Source organism: Pteronotus mesoamericanus, unplaced genomic scaffold (assembly GCF_021234165.1).
Source record: "Pteronotus mesoamericanus isolate MK-2021 breed Mesoamerican mustached bat unplaced genomic scaffold, CSHL_Meso_final contig_94, whole genome shotgun sequence".
Taxonomy (NCBI): Eukaryota; Metazoa; Chordata; class Mammalia; order Chiroptera; family Mormoopidae; genus Pteronotus; species Pteronotus mesoamericanus.
In genome coordinates, this window is record NW_026555285.1 from 41,664,797 (window position 1) to 41,682,473 (window position 17,677).

The following is a 17,677-nucleotide window of genomic DNA, read 5'->3' on the forward strand; positions in this document are numbered from 1 at the left end:
TTAGGGAATTATTTGTGCCTTAAACTTGTAAGTAGCAGGTATCTTACTCGGATGGTGGTTGTTCCATAGTTTTAGGGTGTGATAATCTGACATCACCTATTTTTTTCCACCTTCCTTAACACAAAGGTAGCAAAAGGTTTTATAATAATATACTATTACTATGCCAGAATTCTAGTCATCGTGACATTGATTTTTCTTACCAAAAGTGTCTTTGGATAGGAAAGCATCTGGCTTACTAATGGAAATTTTAGGAAAATAGAATATATTTGTCCTAGCCGGGTAGCTCAGTTAGTGAGAGCATCATCCTGATACTCCAAGGCTGTGGGTTCCATCCCCTGCTCAGGAACATGTGAGGAGCAAAGAGTGAGTATATGGGTGGCTGGACAACTAAATCGATGCTTCTCTCTCTCTTTCTTTCTCTGTCCATTCCTCTCTCCCTCTCTCCTTCCCTCTCTCTCTCTAAAAATCAATAAATGTAAAAATTTAAAAAAAGAAAATAGAATATATTTTATAATAGCTTTTTAAAGTTCAATTTTGCTTGATTTCATCTTTGATCATATAATTTCTTTATATTATTACTTTTGTTCAAATAATATTGTTTACTGTTTGTTTAATTCATTTGTTTAAAAGTTTATCCATACTCACTGAGGATGTTTTTATAATTTCATTGAAGTATATGTTGCATTATATTGAGAAATATACTGAGATCACATTTTGAGTGGACTCTATCTGATTCAAAGCTTTAGTTCATATTATACAATAAAAGAGGACACTATGATACATATCTATAGGATTAAAAGATACATTTTTTTTAGTCAAACTACAATGACATAGGAAGAAGATTAAAGTACCTGATAATATAAGAGAAATTAAACAGAATTTTTATAATGTTTTTGAGGTTTTCATATTTGCTTTCTCCTTTTATTAATTGCATGTAATTACAGTCATTTAATTCATATATCAAAGTGGAATTAAGCTACAGGAAAGACTATTTATGATGTTAACAACAAACCTGATTTAGACATTGAGTTTGTCAGGGTTGTGCAGAGAAACAGAACTAATGAGAGATGTATCATCGATATATCTGTATCAATATTGGTATATAAAGATATTAATTATGAGGAATCAGTTCACATGATTTTGGAGGCTGAGAAGTCCCACCATCTGCTCTTTGCAAGCTGGAGCCTCAGGAAAGCCAGGGATATAATTCAAAAAAGTGAATACTGATTCAAAAGTAAATAGATACTTCCACTGCCTACATGCAATCTTAGCAAAGATATTGTCCTGCTTTGGTCTTTAAATATTTTTTATGCTCTTATAAGTTCCAGCTCTATTAGTCTAAAAGCCTTCTTCCCTCCCTCCCTTCCTTCTTTGCTTTTTCTCCATTTATTTCTTCCTTCTTTTTAGTTTCTTTTCTCTCTCTTTTTTTTTTTTTTTTTTTTTTGGTATTATCTGAGTTCTTTTTTTCCTGCCTCTGAAAGATTTTCTTTCTGATCTTTTTATCCTATATACATTTTATAACTTCCTCCATTTTCAGGGCTTTAACTATTGGCTTTATGCGGTTGATTCTAATCATTAACTTTGTTTTTATCTCCCATCCATCACGTAGGATTACCTTTTAGCATTCTCTCCAAATCAAAGTTATAAATGAGATCTAAGGACCAGATAAACCAAAACAGTAAATTTACTCTACCATCTGTCTTCCACATATCAGTTATTGGGTCTTTATTCGCCCGGGTTGCCAGGTTCAAAACTGCTAACAGCTTTAATTCTTTTTCTTTTTTACCTCTTAAAGAAAATCAACCAGTAGCTAAATCCCACTCATTCCACTCCTAAAAGAGCTTCCCCTTTCCCTTCCTTTCTGATTTCATGGGTTCTTTTTGAGTTTATTCTAATATTCTCTTGCCTTACCCATGGGAAATGTTGCTTTGTCTTTTGGGTCTTCTAAAACAAGGCTCTGATAACAACATTCCTTTCCTTACTAATCATGAATTCATAAGTATGTTAGATAGTCTGCAAAATGACGTGTGAACTTCCTGAACCTGGCACGTAAGCGCCCCTCACCCTGTGATTTGGCCCAACATGCTTTCCTAAGTTCGGATTGGACTAAAGCTAACATAATGATGTCCTCTGTGTCTGGAAAAGTTAGTCCTATTCTGATTTGTAGCTGCAGATTTTACCCCTGAAACCAACCAGGTCTTCGACTGGTTATTTCTGAGAATCATAGGCAACTAGGCAAGAGAAGGGAAATAAACTCGTTTGTTGTTATAACTGGAAAAACTGCCAATAGTATATTTTCTCCAGATAGTTTACAAGTAGCTTTTAATATAGTGGAGCACAACACATTGGAACAAAAACTACCCTGTCCCATATTTTTATCTATTATTAGTAGTAGTATTTGTATTATTTTCCTCAAACATCCTTGCAGAGCGATTCCTTACGAAATTTCTTTTAACCACCTTTCATTTTGACACTAAGCATCTTAACTGTGGCCTGCAAAAAAAAAAAAAATTCTACACATACAGCGATGTATATTCTACTCATGCCTCATCCTCTGATTGCTGAGTAAACACTCATAGTACCTCCACATGTGTTGCATTTCAGTAGTTTCAACATTTTTTTCTTTTCAATTTTTATTACTAATAAACATTTTAAAAAACCACTACCAAAGAAGTGGAACCTGTGCTTAAGGGAGTTCAGTGGAAATAAACAAACATTTTTTACTAAGTGTTTATTAGCTAACCATTTTCAATATTTGAAGGTCTGAATCAGACTTGGTGAACAGAGACACTCTGAGGCCCCAGGAGAAGTTTATCCTTTCGGATGCTAAGTGACCAGAAGTTGTTGAAACAAATACATGATCAGGGCGGGAGAAATGATGGGAGTTAGGAGCCACTGAAAGAGTCGTTTCAAGGTGAGACGGCAACTTGAGAATCAGCGGGAGGCCGGAGATGGGACTTACAGCTGAAGTAGGTAAGGATTAGGGAGGAAAACAGTTTCTTTCCCAGACGCTTCAGACAGATTGCAGGGAAGAACGATTGAGACCGGGGAGGAGAAAAAGGAGAAAATTGCAGTATAAATCAAAGATGAAAAGCTGTCAAAGTTAAGTGTGAGGGTTTCACCAATAGCAAGAAGGTGCTAGTTATTAAAATGTGCCACCCACGTCGGCTCCCCTCAGGGGAGCTAAGGTGCAAGGCTAATGTGCTGGTCACAGATGGTTTTCCGTTACCTTTCGATAAAGTGTGAAGTAGAGTTCCCTCATAGCAAGTCAACAAATACAAGGGCTTTGAAATTTATTTGTGTTTATTGGAATCAGCTCTATATGCTGTACCTTTGGTTATAATCAAAGGTTGTGTATAACTCTGTGGCCTGTACATTTTCTTTTGTACTTGTTAGAAAAAAGTTGCAAAGATGATAGTGAGAAGAAAGATCTTGTGGGGCTGGTATTTTCAGCTCTCCTTCTGCCTTCCAAGGAAACATGTTTAATAGCAGATACGGTCATAGGTCCAGCATGGCAGGGATAGGGCATGATAAGCTTTCCCTTAACCCGTAACTGCAAAGTGGTTTTATTCTCTCAGGTTTCAAGGATGAGAAAACTGGGATTCAAGGAAGCTCTGTGACTCGCCCTAAGGCCATGGCTAGTCGCACCAGACCATGATTGTGGCATTTCCCTCTTAGTCTTCTGTCATTTCCAAATACCCTGTGGTTTCGCTGAACAATCTTACCCTTAACATTTCCACCATTAACTTCTATCATCTTCCCTTGGTTCTTGTTACTTGAAGTTGTTGACAATGAAGATACTTTCCTCCTTTTTTTAATGACTATTTTAGCACCTTGCTAATACAGTTACAGTCTATTATCACTATTTTTTTTTAGCTTCAATGGTTGGACATTCACTTTGAGCCTTTTAACACTTTGGCCTTACACTTCCCTAACTTCTCACTTTTGGTAATTTGCTAAGCCCTGTTGAGTTTCTTTTTGAAAATAGACTTTATTTCTTAGAGCAGTTTTAGATTCACGTCAAAATTAAGCTGACGGTACAAGGATTTTCCATCTAGCCTTTGCCCCCACACATGCATGGCCCGCCCGCACGATCAATATCCTCTACCATAGAGATACCTTTGTTATGACTGGTGAACCTCCATTGACATACCACTATCACTCACAGGCCCTAGTTCACTTTTCATGGTATATGTTCTTTGCGTTTGGGCACATGTATAATGACACGTATCCCCCATTATAGTATCACACAGAATAGTTTCGCTGCCCTACAAATCCCCTGTGTTCTGCCTACTCACTTCTCCCCAACCCTTCCCCTGGCAACCACCAATCTTCTTACTCTCTCCATAGTTCTGCCTTGTTGAGAATGTCATATAGTTGGTATCGTACAATACGTAGGCTTTTCAGCTTGGCTCGTTTTACTTAGCAACAGGTATTAAAGTTTTCCGTATGTCTTCTCACAGCTTGGTAGTTCACTTCTTTTTAGCACTAGATAATAGTCTGTCGTCTTGATGTACCGCGGTTTATCCCTTCACCCACCGCAGGACAGCTTGGCTGCTTTCATGTTATGGCAGTTACAAATAAAGCTGCTGTAAACACCTGTGTGCAGGTTTTTGGGTGGACCTAAGTGTTTAACTCCTTTAGCTAAATACTAAGGGGTGTGAGTGCTGGGTCATGTGGTAAGAGGGGTTTTTTTGTTTGTTTGTTTTTGTTTTTCGTGAGAAACAGCCAAACTGTCTCCAGAGTGGCTCTACACCATTTTGTATTCCCACCAACAATGGTGCTGAGTCCTGGTTGCTTCACATCCTCGTCAGCATTTGGTGGGGTTTGTGTTCTGGATTTAGCCCTCTGGGTTTCACTTCTTTTCTCTGCACATGTAATTCATGAACCCTTCTCTTCATGGAAGGTGTCACCACTGTATTTCAGAATAAAACTTTCTTTCCTCAGGACCACTTCAGTGGTCTATTAACAATCTACCAGGCTTTAATAGGTCTCTCTCTCTAGTTCAACTTATAAAACGCTGTCAGATTCATTTGCTAAATATCAGCTCTGGTATTTATCTTTTCTATCCAGCAGCCAGCAGAGGATTCTGTCTAATAAATAAAAGTTCTTAGCTTGCCATTTACAGCCCTCCAAGATCTTACTTCAACCTACCACTCAAACATAATTTTCTTTTACTATTACCCTTCATGTGCCCTTCTTTCCAGGCAGGCTAAATTTTTATTCATTTTCTGTATCAGCCTTATGTTTTCTGGCACTTACCTCGCAGGATTTTTCCCTGGCCTTTCATCATCATTCATTGTTCTGACAACATGATGTATCTAGTCCATCTCCATACACTCTCTTCCTCTCATGCACCGCTTACATCTGCTGCTTCCTTTACACCTCTGCTGCCACTGACTTGGGGCCCAGAAACTCCCCAGTGTTTTACTGCAGGACCTTTTTTGGTCTCCTTCCCTACCTACAACTGTCATTAAGATTTTTCTCTTGTGGAAACCTTAAGCTACTACTTTCCTGTCTAGAACCTTTTTCTTGTTCTCCATTTGTGGAGGCAAATTTTTTTCAGCTTGGTGTCCAAGTCACATTATGGCTTTAAAAAAAAAAGAACTATAATTGACACATAATATTATATTAGTTTCAGGTGTACAACATGAAGATTTGATATTTGTATGCATTGCAGAATGATCACCACAATAAGTCTGAACAATCTTACCTTTAACATTTCCACCATTAACTTCTATCATCTTCCCTTGGCTCTTGTTACTTGAAGTTGTGGACAACTTGAAGTTGTTTAACAACTGTTATCATACCAGTTACAACATGTTAATGTCTGACCTCTTGTACCACTTTCTTTCATTATATACTTTTTGTTTTATCAGAACATGCTAAATTACTGTGCACCTCTCTTTGCTTTCCTGCTCTCTCTTGGAATCATCTTCCTGTTTTGTGCACCCGAGGAACTCCTAATTCACCCTGTAACCTGCTGTTTAGACAGGACCTATAGCTCTTTCCTGAGCACCCCAAATAGTTAATCTATTTTCAAAGTGTTACAGTGTTACTTCTGTGTATTTCTTTGGTTGTTCTTGTCATATTGTATTCCAATTGCTGTTTTACACGTCTGACTGTGCTCTCAGCTGTGTATACCAGTCTTACCATATTCATGTGGATTCGTATCTCCAGCATCTAACAGAATGGAGGTGCAATAAGTACTTGTATATTTATAATTTGGTTGAATTGAAATAAAGCTCAACATACTCAGGCCCAACAGCTGCTCCAAGTCTTCTCCCAGCAGAGTGTTCTTTCCCACAACAGTCTTCCCTGATTTCTTTCTTCACCTGTCACCCGGAACTAGAAATGATCCCAACTTCCTTTAGATTTTGGGAACACCTTGGCTGCACCAATGTTTTGATACATACAACTGGCATTTTGATGTGTGGGAGGAACTATTTTGTTTTTCTTTCCATCTGAACTGGAGGCTCTCTTGTGGGGAAATTTAGTTTCTCATCTTCTGTCCTAATACATAGTCTTTGCAAATACTAGAAATAAAATAAATATGGGTTAAATAAAGGGATTGTTGCATAAAATTTTAATGCTTATTGCATGGAAAAAATCAAAGAAATTTAGAACTTTAAGGACCTTTGAAATAATTTACTCTAAAATTTTCATTTTACCTATGAGGAACTCAAGTTCAAAGAATTTCTGCCATGGTATTGAAAATTTCAGCACTTAAGGGGAAAAATTAGGATAGGAACCACAGTTTTCTGATTTCCAAGCAATGCTTTTATGTATTTCCAATTATACTACTCTGCCTCTTTAACTGAATAAGATATCAATGAGTCTTTTTGATGCTTTACATGGTAATGTGTCCAATAATGACTTAATTTTTCAATGATAATTTTGAGGGTCGAACATTATATGTTGTAAAGATTAACAATGGGGACTAAATAAGAACATGTGATTGTTTTTACTCTAGCAAACGTTACTTTCTCAGAAAGCCTGGAGCATAGTTTCTAACTTTCTTTTAATATTTTCTATTTGAAAGGTAAATAAGATATGCGGCCATCCAATCAGAACACCCACTCAAAGCCCCCCTTGTTCTTTTGATGGAAGCAAAGAGAAGCTTGGAATGAAGATCTCCACAAGAAATGGCGAAGAGACACTTGCCAACAGAAGAAAGTAAGACATTTGTTTTACAACCAGAAAGAGAAGAGAAAGTAAGCCATTAATTTTACAACAGAATAGAATGCATTCAGTTAAGTAGAACAAAATAATCCTATTGGAGAAACAAAGGATAAACGTTAATTACCTTTAAAATTCACTGGTTCCTTCTTATTCCATTAATTAGGAGGATAGCACCAGCTTTAGAAGTCAATGAAACTTTCTGTGAAAGGGATATTTTCTTTTTTTAAAAAAAATTGAATCTTTATTGTATTTTTCCATTACCATTTAGTCCCCCTATACCCCTGCCCCCACAATCACCACACTGTTGTCCATGTCCATGGGCCCTTTTTCCTTTTTGCTCAACCCCCCCACCCCCTAACCGCTACCTGCCCCGCCTCAGCTGCCATCCTGCTCTCCATCTATGAGTCCGTGGCGGGCCCTGGGCACCTGTTAGACTGTTGCGCAGCAGATCTCTAGGGCCAATTCTTCCTTAAGTGAAACTTCATGCCCATTGATTAGTAACTCCCCATTTCTTCCTCCCTGTGGTCAACGATACTGTAATGTACACTAATACACGTATTAATAGGGTGTATCTCATTGTATGTGTTCCTGTCACAATAAAATAAGAAAACTAAAACATAGCTAGTGTGACTGAGGATTGAATTTTTAATGTTATTTAATGTTGGTCTAAATTCCATGTAGCTAGTGGCTACCATATAGGACAATGTAAGACCAAAAAGAGTATACACATGAATAATGTGACAGATGTTACTAGAGGTTAATACTCTGTTAAAATGAAAAAAGGAAAAAAATGATATCAAGAAGTCTTCATACTTTTTACCCAGAATGCTGAAAATGGCTGACGGTTGATTCAAAATAGCTCAGCACTGAGTGGCTTGCTTTCCTAACTCGCATTCCCACCACTGCGCCCATCATTATGGCACACGTTAAATCAAAGCCTCCGTTACTGTCCCTTCGCTTAATAATGGGCTGAAAAACTTAACACTGGAAGAAACTTTTCTTTTATTTATTTTTGTGTTCAGTTGACCAGTGTATGCCCTGGAAAATACCAGATATTCAGTACGCGTTGTGAATTGAACCGAAATGCATATAGTTGTATATTCAATTATTACTTCAAATAATTCTTTCTTATAATACCTTATTGGGAATTCAGTATTTTACACAGCTGTATTCTCTGTAACGAAAGATGTGTTTCTTTCCTTTTGGGACAGTGCCCCCAGTTGCCTCATTCTCCCCTCAGAGGGGCTATCCACACGGGACAAAGGTCTGGGCTCTAGCTGGCCATTTGCTATGACATAAAAGATTCAGCATTTGACATGCAAAGGAGCTGTTCCCTTTCTTTTTTTATAATTTCATCTTTACTGTATTTTTTTTTCATCACCATTTGTTCCCCTCTCCCCAGTCATAGTGACCAGCAGTCATTTCTTGTCTTTGAGAAATTAGAATGCTTTGGCTAGGGTGGCTTTTATAGTAAAATCCACCTAAGGATGATCTAAAGTTCTTAAAGGTCATGTTGGTTGCACCATCAGAATAAACCAATTATTGGAGAGCTTAAACAAAACCCAACACTTAACCTGATTTATTCACTAGCAAAACTAAGCCAGTGCCTGTGAAATGTTACAAATTGTCTCAGGAACAATGAGGGGCTCATATGAGTGGAAAGTTTTATAAGTATTCTGGCCTTTTAATAGACCACCTTGTCACCAATCTTGCAAACTCATTATTTCTATGTCCTTGACCAGCCGGTTACCATTAGCCATTGCCCACAAATCAGGATAGATCCATCACACAAAGGGATGCTACACAAAGTGAGTAACCAGAGATACTGTAAATGAGCCCACTTAAGCATTTCATTTTTGCAGATTTTTTCTTGCCACTCCTGAGTGGAGCTTAATTGCTGTGGTAGTATATTTTTTTGCTTGATGCCTAAAAATCATGCAGGCCTATTTATACACTAGACCTGAATTTTATTTATCCTTCATCATTTCATCATTCCCCAGGAGGTTATCAATTCCAATTGCAGCTGGAGGGGAAATGTAGAAGGGGTAGGTGCCGAGCAAGTCTGGGCTTCTTTCCATGCATCTTACTTGTGATTTTTCCACCCACTTAAGGCTGATTTCCAACAGGTCACTTCCACCTAATGATATACTGCTTCTGGACAAGGCTGATCTTGTAGGATGGCAGACCATTTAGCGCTGAGTTCATTATGGGCATCTCAGGTTGCAGAGTTTCTTGCTAGCCCCTGGTCAAGTGTGTAGTTTCCACCAGTGCCCAGTTGCAAACCGATCAACCAACCAACCAACCAACCAACCAACCAACCAACCAACCATTTTTAGCAAAAGGAGGAATGACTTTGCTCCAAAGCCCTGGATGTCTGCACTGTGAGTCTTCAAATGGGGCTTCCCCGTGTTTCTGTGTAGCATCCATGTTACTTCCAGCACCATTGAGTAGATGAGCTGGATCGTCGGGACTAAATGTCAGAGCAGCTCGAAAAACCAAACTACAGACACTTTCATACAAAAACTCTTTGGGGCTACTTCATAAATGGGTTAGATCAGCTCACCCAGTGCAAACTGCACTGTCTCTTCCTGAGTGGTAGGTCATCCTTTTTTTTTAATTCCTCACCTGAGTACATGCTTATTAATTTTAGAGAGAGGATTAGAAGAATGGAGGGAGAGAGAGAGGAAGAGAAACATCGATGTGAGAGAGAAACATCAATCAGTTGCCTCTTGTATGTGTCCCAACTGGGGACCAAACTTCTCACTCAGGCATGTGCTCTGACTGGGAATTGAACCCGTGACTTTTTGGTTTATGGGACGACTCTGCAACCAACTGAAACATACCAGCCAGGGCTGAGTGCTAGGTCATTTTAAGTGCAGAAATTTGCCTTTTACTTTAGAAGAATATCCCAATAAGATCCAGACTACTAGACATTTAGAAACCCTGCTGAATTGTCAAGCACTAGAAATATCAATATTTTTCCTCCCAGAGGCTTATCTTAGGAAAATTAACATTTCCTGAGTTAGTTTTTATTAATTAATATTATATCCATGGCAATTTTTCTTAGGTTTTCTTTATTTACTTTGAACAACTCCCATGAGAATACTTATAGCAGAAACTAATTTCTATAAATTTAAACCAATTTAAAACTTTTTAAAAACTATGAAACAAAAGAATTTAACAGTTTATATAGCTTAATATAATCACTCTATTAGATGAAAAAAAATTTGTAAATGGATCAGTGGAAAACCTCTGTAAATAAAGATAAGCACTATTCTATATTGGCTAAAATTTCAAGTGCATTTTTTTATTTTGTCTTTTATGTTAATCATCTTTATTATATTTAATAATAATACTCTTACTTTCTATAATTTTAACCTCTTTTTCTATCTCCTTCTTAAAAATATTATCATCATTATCTCCTATATTAGAGGAATGAAGTTGGAAAACCTAAATAAGCAGTCAATAATGTTTAAATTTTTATTTGATCACACTGGCCAACTAAAATGGACTATATGTCAATATACTTTCTTTTGTGATAAAAATCTAAAAGGCAATGTACCCACCATAGTATAATGTAACTGTTGTGACTAAGCTCACTTTCTTTTTTTTTAAATGTTTTTATTACATTGTTTTATTGTTGACACTATTACAAATGATCCCCATTTTACCGCCATTTTCCTCCCTCCACCACATAGTTGTCTGTATCTGTGGGCTTTACATATATGCATGTATATTCTTTGGCATTTTTACATAAGTCATAGTCTTTTCAAATTCTGTTGGCATAGTTTACTTTAGATTTAGTTTGTTTAGTGGTATATTTTATACAATTAAAAAAATTATGTTAGATTTATGGCACACCCTAATTTAAAAAATGTTTAAAGGTTTTGCAACAGAGTTACAGTTTATTTAACTTCCATAGCTTTTCATTTCTTAATTCAAATAATTGTCTCAAGGTTATATTAATGTAATCATGTTGACTTATAATTTGACAAGCTACTTTTTTCCTATATAGTATTTATTATGTGATTATTACAGTTTTTGTTTTTTAATTGGAATGTTTTAGTTTATGTTTTACAGTAACACATGGTATCTTAAAATAGTTGAGTCCACCATCTTCTTTTTCTTTGTTTCTCTTTATCCCATTTTAAAATTGTTTACCCTTTCTTACCTCATTTTTTTAGTTCAACTGATATTTATTATTCTTTTTATCTTCAGAACATTTTGAATTTGTGTTTACTATTTCTTAATAGTTATCATAGAGATCACAATGTGCATTTTAGTTTTACTATCTATTTTAAATTAAAACTTTTAACACATAAGAATCTTAAAACAGTTTCACTCCATTACTCTCTTTCTGTTTTTTGTCCTATTTTGTCAACAAATATCTTATGTCAACCAACATTTTAACAAACCTAAGACATTGTTATTGTTGTTTTCAAATATCCATATTTACCTATAATTTCTCACATATGTTATTCTTTCTGGTGCTCTTTGCTTATTTTCAGTTCCATGTGTACATCTTGAATCATTTTGTTTTAACTGTACTATAACATTCATTACTTATGACTAGTAATGAGTTCTCACAGCTTTTTTTCTATCCTAAACATATCTTCATTTTTTAAGACTATTTTAACTGGGTCTAGAATTCTAAGTTGTTGCCAGCCACTGCTTTTAAAAGTACGAATGTCACCCTGGCTGGTTGTGGCTCAATGGATTGAGCGCCGGCCTGCAAACCAAGGGGATCATCGGTTCAATTCCTAGCCAGGGCACGCGTCTGGTTTGCTGGCCAGATCCCCAGTAGGGGACGTTCAAGAGGCAACCACGCATTGATGTTCTTCTCCCTCTCTCCCTCTCTTCCCCTCTCTAAAAATAAACAAATAAAATCTTTTTTAAAAAACATATAAATGTCCAAGCCATCATTAAGTTCATGACAGGACACTCTGTAGGTAGTAGGGGAGGTTCAGTGGAAACATTTAACATGAAAGGCAACTCAGGTAGTAGTTGCCCTCCTCACACGCCTTTCGCTATATTATCCACTTCCTGGCTGCTTTGTCCTGGCTGCCAATTACCCTCTGTGCCCTGTCCTCTGGGGAACTGCCTTCAACAAATAGGAGCCATCTGTATTTGTTAGGTAGCAGCCCTCATTTGTTACCTAACAAATAATTCCAAACCCTAGCATCTTAAAGAGGCAATAAAGCATTTGTTACTTATTTTTGGAGGGTCAGGAATTTGGGAGTTGCTCAGTGATAAGATTTTGACTCAGGGTCCCTAGAGAGATGGCTCTCAAGTTGTCAGGCCACTGTCCTCCTTGGGACTGGATGATCACATGGCTGCCGGCAGGGGACTTTGGCTTGTTGTCACGGTGACCTCTTCATAGGACTGCTTGAGCTCCCTCACAACATTGTGGCTTGTTTCCCTCAGGGCAGGCAATCCAGAAGAGGGTGGGGCTGAAGCTAGAGTGTCTTTTATAATCTAGATTCAGAGGTCCCTCGCTATGGTGTCTGCAGTTTCCTAAGGGTTGCAGGTCACATCCGTTCTCTGTGGAGGGGGACTACACAAGGACATGAAAGGGAAGGTTGTGGGGGGTCATCCTAGAGACTGGCTGTGGTGCCCTCTCATCCACCTTGGGGAGGGGGTCAACCCCCACCTGCCCCCGCCCAGCCTCACCCCGCAGCCGCATCTCACAGACAGTGCCTGAGCAGCATGGGAATAGAGGCTGGCCTCTTACTCAAGGTGATAGGACCAAATGTGTGACCATGTCAAGTTCAGCTCTCCCTGTGGAGTCTGGCTGAAGCCGAACCCATATCCCCACTTCACGTCTTCCTGCGCGCTCTGCCTGGCTGCCCTCACTGCCTTTCCCATAAGGGTGGTCCCTCCATGATTGACTGTGTCCAAATTCCTACCTTGGGCACTGCTTCTAGGCAACCTGACCTACAGATCTGTGAAAAAGTACCTACCATAAATGCAAAAGAATTGCAAACGAAGGCAGAAGTATTGTATCTTATCCATCCTAAATGCAGATATTTCTCCATAAATTCTGGAGAAATTCTACAGGCCTAAAATAACCAGAAAGAACCCAAGTTGTTTTTTTTGCATATTCTTCCCTTTCCTCCTCCTGTATTCATTTCACAGAGAACCCTTCTGTTTAATACATTACATTTTGCTTGTTATATTTCTAACGTTTGAAGAAGGAAATTTTCCTTCCTAAAATCAGTCCCTGGATCGAAGAGGTGTGCTAAGATTGCTCATGAAGAAGTTCTTTCAGGAAAGAGTGGAGCTAAACCATAGCATCGACTTCTCTTGATCATTTTTTGGAGATGTGATTGTATTTATGCTTCTATCCTATTTTTCAAACTTACGTAGCAAACACATAATTAGCTATTTGAAGACTTTGAGTTGATGCACACCGGGCACGAACATCTCCTAAGGTTGAGATAGTCATGGAAGAGCTATCACTCCCTTCCAAATCCCGCAAAGCCTTGCTGTTTAGCGTTTTTGGGTAGAAACCAAAGCAGCGCCTGTATTAAGGACAGGGCAGCCCTGTAACGGTCTGTTCAGCCCAGGCAGGTGATTTCCCTGTGGCAGTCCCTCTATCTGCTTGATTCCTTGAAGTGTGCTGGTAAGGGCAAGCTATTAGTGGGCTTAAATCGGTGATAATTAGCTGTACATTATTATTTCAAAGCGGCGTGGCTGTGCCAATTAAGTGGGTAATTAGGAAAACCCCAGGACAATATATTAAGACAGAGAGTCTCAACACCAATGCTCCATCTGTTCGCCAGCAAGCATTCCAATTAGCCAAGCCTCTCATTTAAGAGCACACCAATTAAGGGGGTTGGCTGCATGCATAGGTGTGTGTTGGCGTAACAGAGACTGGCTTACTTGCTTAGTAAAAGATCTTTTTTTTTTTTTGGTTTGTTTGTTTGTTTTTTAAATATCAGAGAGGATTTTGATGTGAAGGTGGGGAAAGGAGAATTTTTGAGAAATACTGGATTTTAACATTTGAAACAAAATTTAAATTGTCCTATGAGTTGTTTTTATCAACTTTCTTTCTAGAGCTTCATTGGAATACTGTACCATCAGGACATTTCATTTTATTCTAATGTGTTTATTAAATCTTGATCTAAGTATTTGAACTATTAGAACTTTAGTTACATAGAACGTTACTGCTTTTATTTATTGAGAGTGGGAAAGTGAAGAGGATGCTTGACATGGTACAGTTTAAGGAAAGGAATGAGTCAGGCCATGACCCACTTCAGGGAGTGACTCTCTGTGAATGCACTTTAATTGATAGCCTGTATATCACTAAAGCACACGGGGACGTGGTTACAAATAATTAGTGAAACAGAGAAAAAAATTGAACATACACTGAATGAAGAATACACTATTTTTTAAACTTTGATTTAATCTTTATTATATTCTTTTCTATTACCACTTAGTCCCCTTATCCCTCCCTCCCCACCGCAGCGATCGCTACATTGTTGTCCACGTCCATGAGTCCTTTCTCCTCTTTGCTCAATCCCTCCACCCCCTAACCGCTGCCCCCGCCCCACCCCCCGACTAGCTGTCATCCGCTCTCCTCTATTATTAAGGATTATTGCCAAGATAGGTGGAACCAGTCCATATTACACAGGATAGTTTAGCTAAAAAACATGCACTTAGCACAATAGAGCTGATATATGTGTTTGGGTGTATATGTTTGTTTATGTGGGTAAATCAATATTGATATACTGGGTTTAATGATGAATTTTGTATACACCTACTCAGTGAATGAAAATACCCACAGGTCAGGAAAAAGTCATCTCCTTGAGAAAAATTCAGTGTCAATTTCAGGACTGGAGAAAACAATTTCCAATTTATTTCCTTAAAGGAAGTCAATGCTTCTTTGAGGTGCCATCGTTATTTATCACCTGTAAGCTTAATTTACTAAAATAAAGGTCACGTTCTCTTCTGTGAGGACATTTCTGTGTAATTTAAAACAGGGCTTAGTGAGTGATGGTAGTGCGGCCACCGGGGGCAGGGCAGGCCAAGGCCGGGCCTTGGTCAGGGGGCGCGAGGGCGCCCGGGCAGGGCTCGGGAAGTGGACGCTTCGAGGCCGGCGAGCATCAAAACTTCCGAGAATAATGAAGAGCAGGACCCCTCAGAAACCAGGCACGCGGGAAGAAGACATGTCAGACGACCCAGCAAACATGTGGCAAAAGCTTAGGCTAGTGGTGCTTAACCTTTGCGGGTCGTGTATCCCACTGCGAATTTGATAAAAACTTCCCTGAAGAAGACAGTTCATAAGCAAATGCATGCAAAATTTTGTGCACGGGAAAATAATTTGTATCATTTACAACTCATATTAAAAATAAGGCCTTCACAAAGTGGGCTTAGTCTTACTTTCTAGACAAACATTCATGGAAAAATTAATTAACATTTCACAAAATACCGGAAACAAAATCCAAACAGTGGAATATATTTTTTAAAGATTTTATTTATTTATTTTTAGAGAAAGAGGCAGGGAGAGAGAAAGAGAGGCAGAGAAACATTAATTGGTGGCCTCTCGCACATACCCCACCTGCGGACTGGGCGCTGCAACCCAGGCATGTGCCCTGACCAGGAATCGAACCTGTGACGTTTCGCTTTGCTGGATGTCGCTCAACCAACTGAGTCACATTAGTCAGGGCCAAACAATGGAATATAAGGTAACATTAAACACTACTTGTGCTGAAAGAAGAGATGGTTTCAACTATTGGTATGAACTAGAAGCTGAAATAGTGATTGGCTTTAGATGTGGTTATGTATACATATATGGTATCCAATGGATACCCACTTTTTGTTTTGATGGTAACATTTACTCAATATTCTAGAAAAAAATTTATGTGGCTATCACTGGCTGTAATTAGAACTCTCATAGCTAGCTTGCTTAAATTAGGATAGGCTTATTTCAGGGAGCATGACGTTTATTCTAAACTCTGCAAATTATGTTAGTAGTCTATAATGCTTTGCTCCTTGGGTTAATTTGCCACATCTATAATATTGAGGCTGTCAACTTTACATTTATGTGACTAGAAAGAAATCTCCCCACATTTCCCACTATAGAAAAAAGGGTGTATATATATATATATTTTTTCATAGTCATATGAAGAATGACCATTAAATTAGTTTTAAAACATATTTTCAAAGTTCTTCTATTTCCTAGTAGCAGCTTTTTCAGATGAGCTAGAACTTTTCAGTAGCACTTAGAATCATGACAGTAGAGTTTTGCCATTTATATGGTGCAAAAATAACCCCCCACCAAGTATACCAAACTGAATGAAATTCTCCCTGCCAAATATAGCTGAGAGTATGTTTTCTTTCATTTCTAATTCTTCCTTCTCACACAAAAAAGTGAATCTTCTCTTCTTTTTCTTTGAAAAAGTCAGTGAACATCTGCAGAGCTGGAAAGAACATCACATTCAGCTATTTTTCTTCTCACTCCATTTCTTAAATAGGAGAGGAAGACTTAGAGTCATAGTGAAACTGGTCATTTTTTTAAGAGGGCATAAAGCTATTTCAGAATTGGAGAGCAGGCAGCACCTAGAGGTACTGGCGTTTTTATCCAAGTGCACGTGGGATGGGAATGAAAGTTGTCCTTAAAAATAGAAGGCATGTGTTTCCAGAGTGGATTATATAGGTGGGTAAAGGCCCTGCTTTTTATTCTTCCCGTGGTCACTGCAAGTCACAAATGCACACCGACCGTTTCTGGGGCGCGCCATGATCTTTCGCTTGAGAGCGCCACTGATGAATGCGCGAAGAGAGTTTCTGGATGATTCTTTGTTTTTAAGTTCGTATTTGTTGAGTCACAGACTTTCAGATCCATCTTCCTTCCCCAAAATATGACTCAACCTCTTTGATAACTTTTGCAGATCAACAGGTAAAGGTGCTCCTTTGGGCGTGTCGGTATTACCCTCTTGCAGCAAGGATCTTGTCAGAAATGGAAGAGTATAACTTTGGGGGCCCCCGCAAACTCAGTAAACTCAAAGGATTTGAAATCTTCATTGTACTTGTCTACATTTTCCAGTGGAAGTCCTTCTATAAGCAAATGCATATGAACAGTCATAGTGGAAGGATAGATTCTTACATTCTTTTGCATGACATGGAAAATATTTTGATGTAATTAAGTATCAGTAATTGTACATGATTCAGCCTTAGTGATATTCTATGTCACCCATCAGAAATTGGGAATATAACAGTAACTGGGCCACATGCAAGATTCCAAAGGTCTTTTTTTGTTTTGTTTTTTGTTTTCAAAATAAGACTTACTAGAAAAATAGGAATAAAATTGCACACTACAATACCCCATTTTCTTCAAACTCCAGGAACACAAGCATCAGCACTGCGAGCTATAGAGTAACTGGGAATGCAAGTAGGACAATTTGTACCAAGCATATATTGTCCAAAAATCACATACATTCAATGGAGGTAACCAGCAAAAGCTGATTGAAATCACAAAATGAAAACAGGGTAAAAA

The 17,677-nt window shown here is 38.2% G+C and overlaps 1 protein-coding gene across 1 annotated transcript in view; it reads left to right on the top strand.

The window, feature by feature from the left end:
• Nucleotides 1-17,677, top strand: part of GPC5 (glypican 5) — a 1,150,586-nt gene that overhangs the window by 242,050 nt on the left and 890,859 nt on the right. Inside the window, exon 4 of the mRNA XM_054586471.1 lies at nt 7,043-7,176. Coding sequence (XP_054442446.1) covers nt 7,043-7,176 — 134 coding nt within the window. The remainder of the gene's footprint in view (nt 1-7,042; nt 7,177-17,677) is intronic.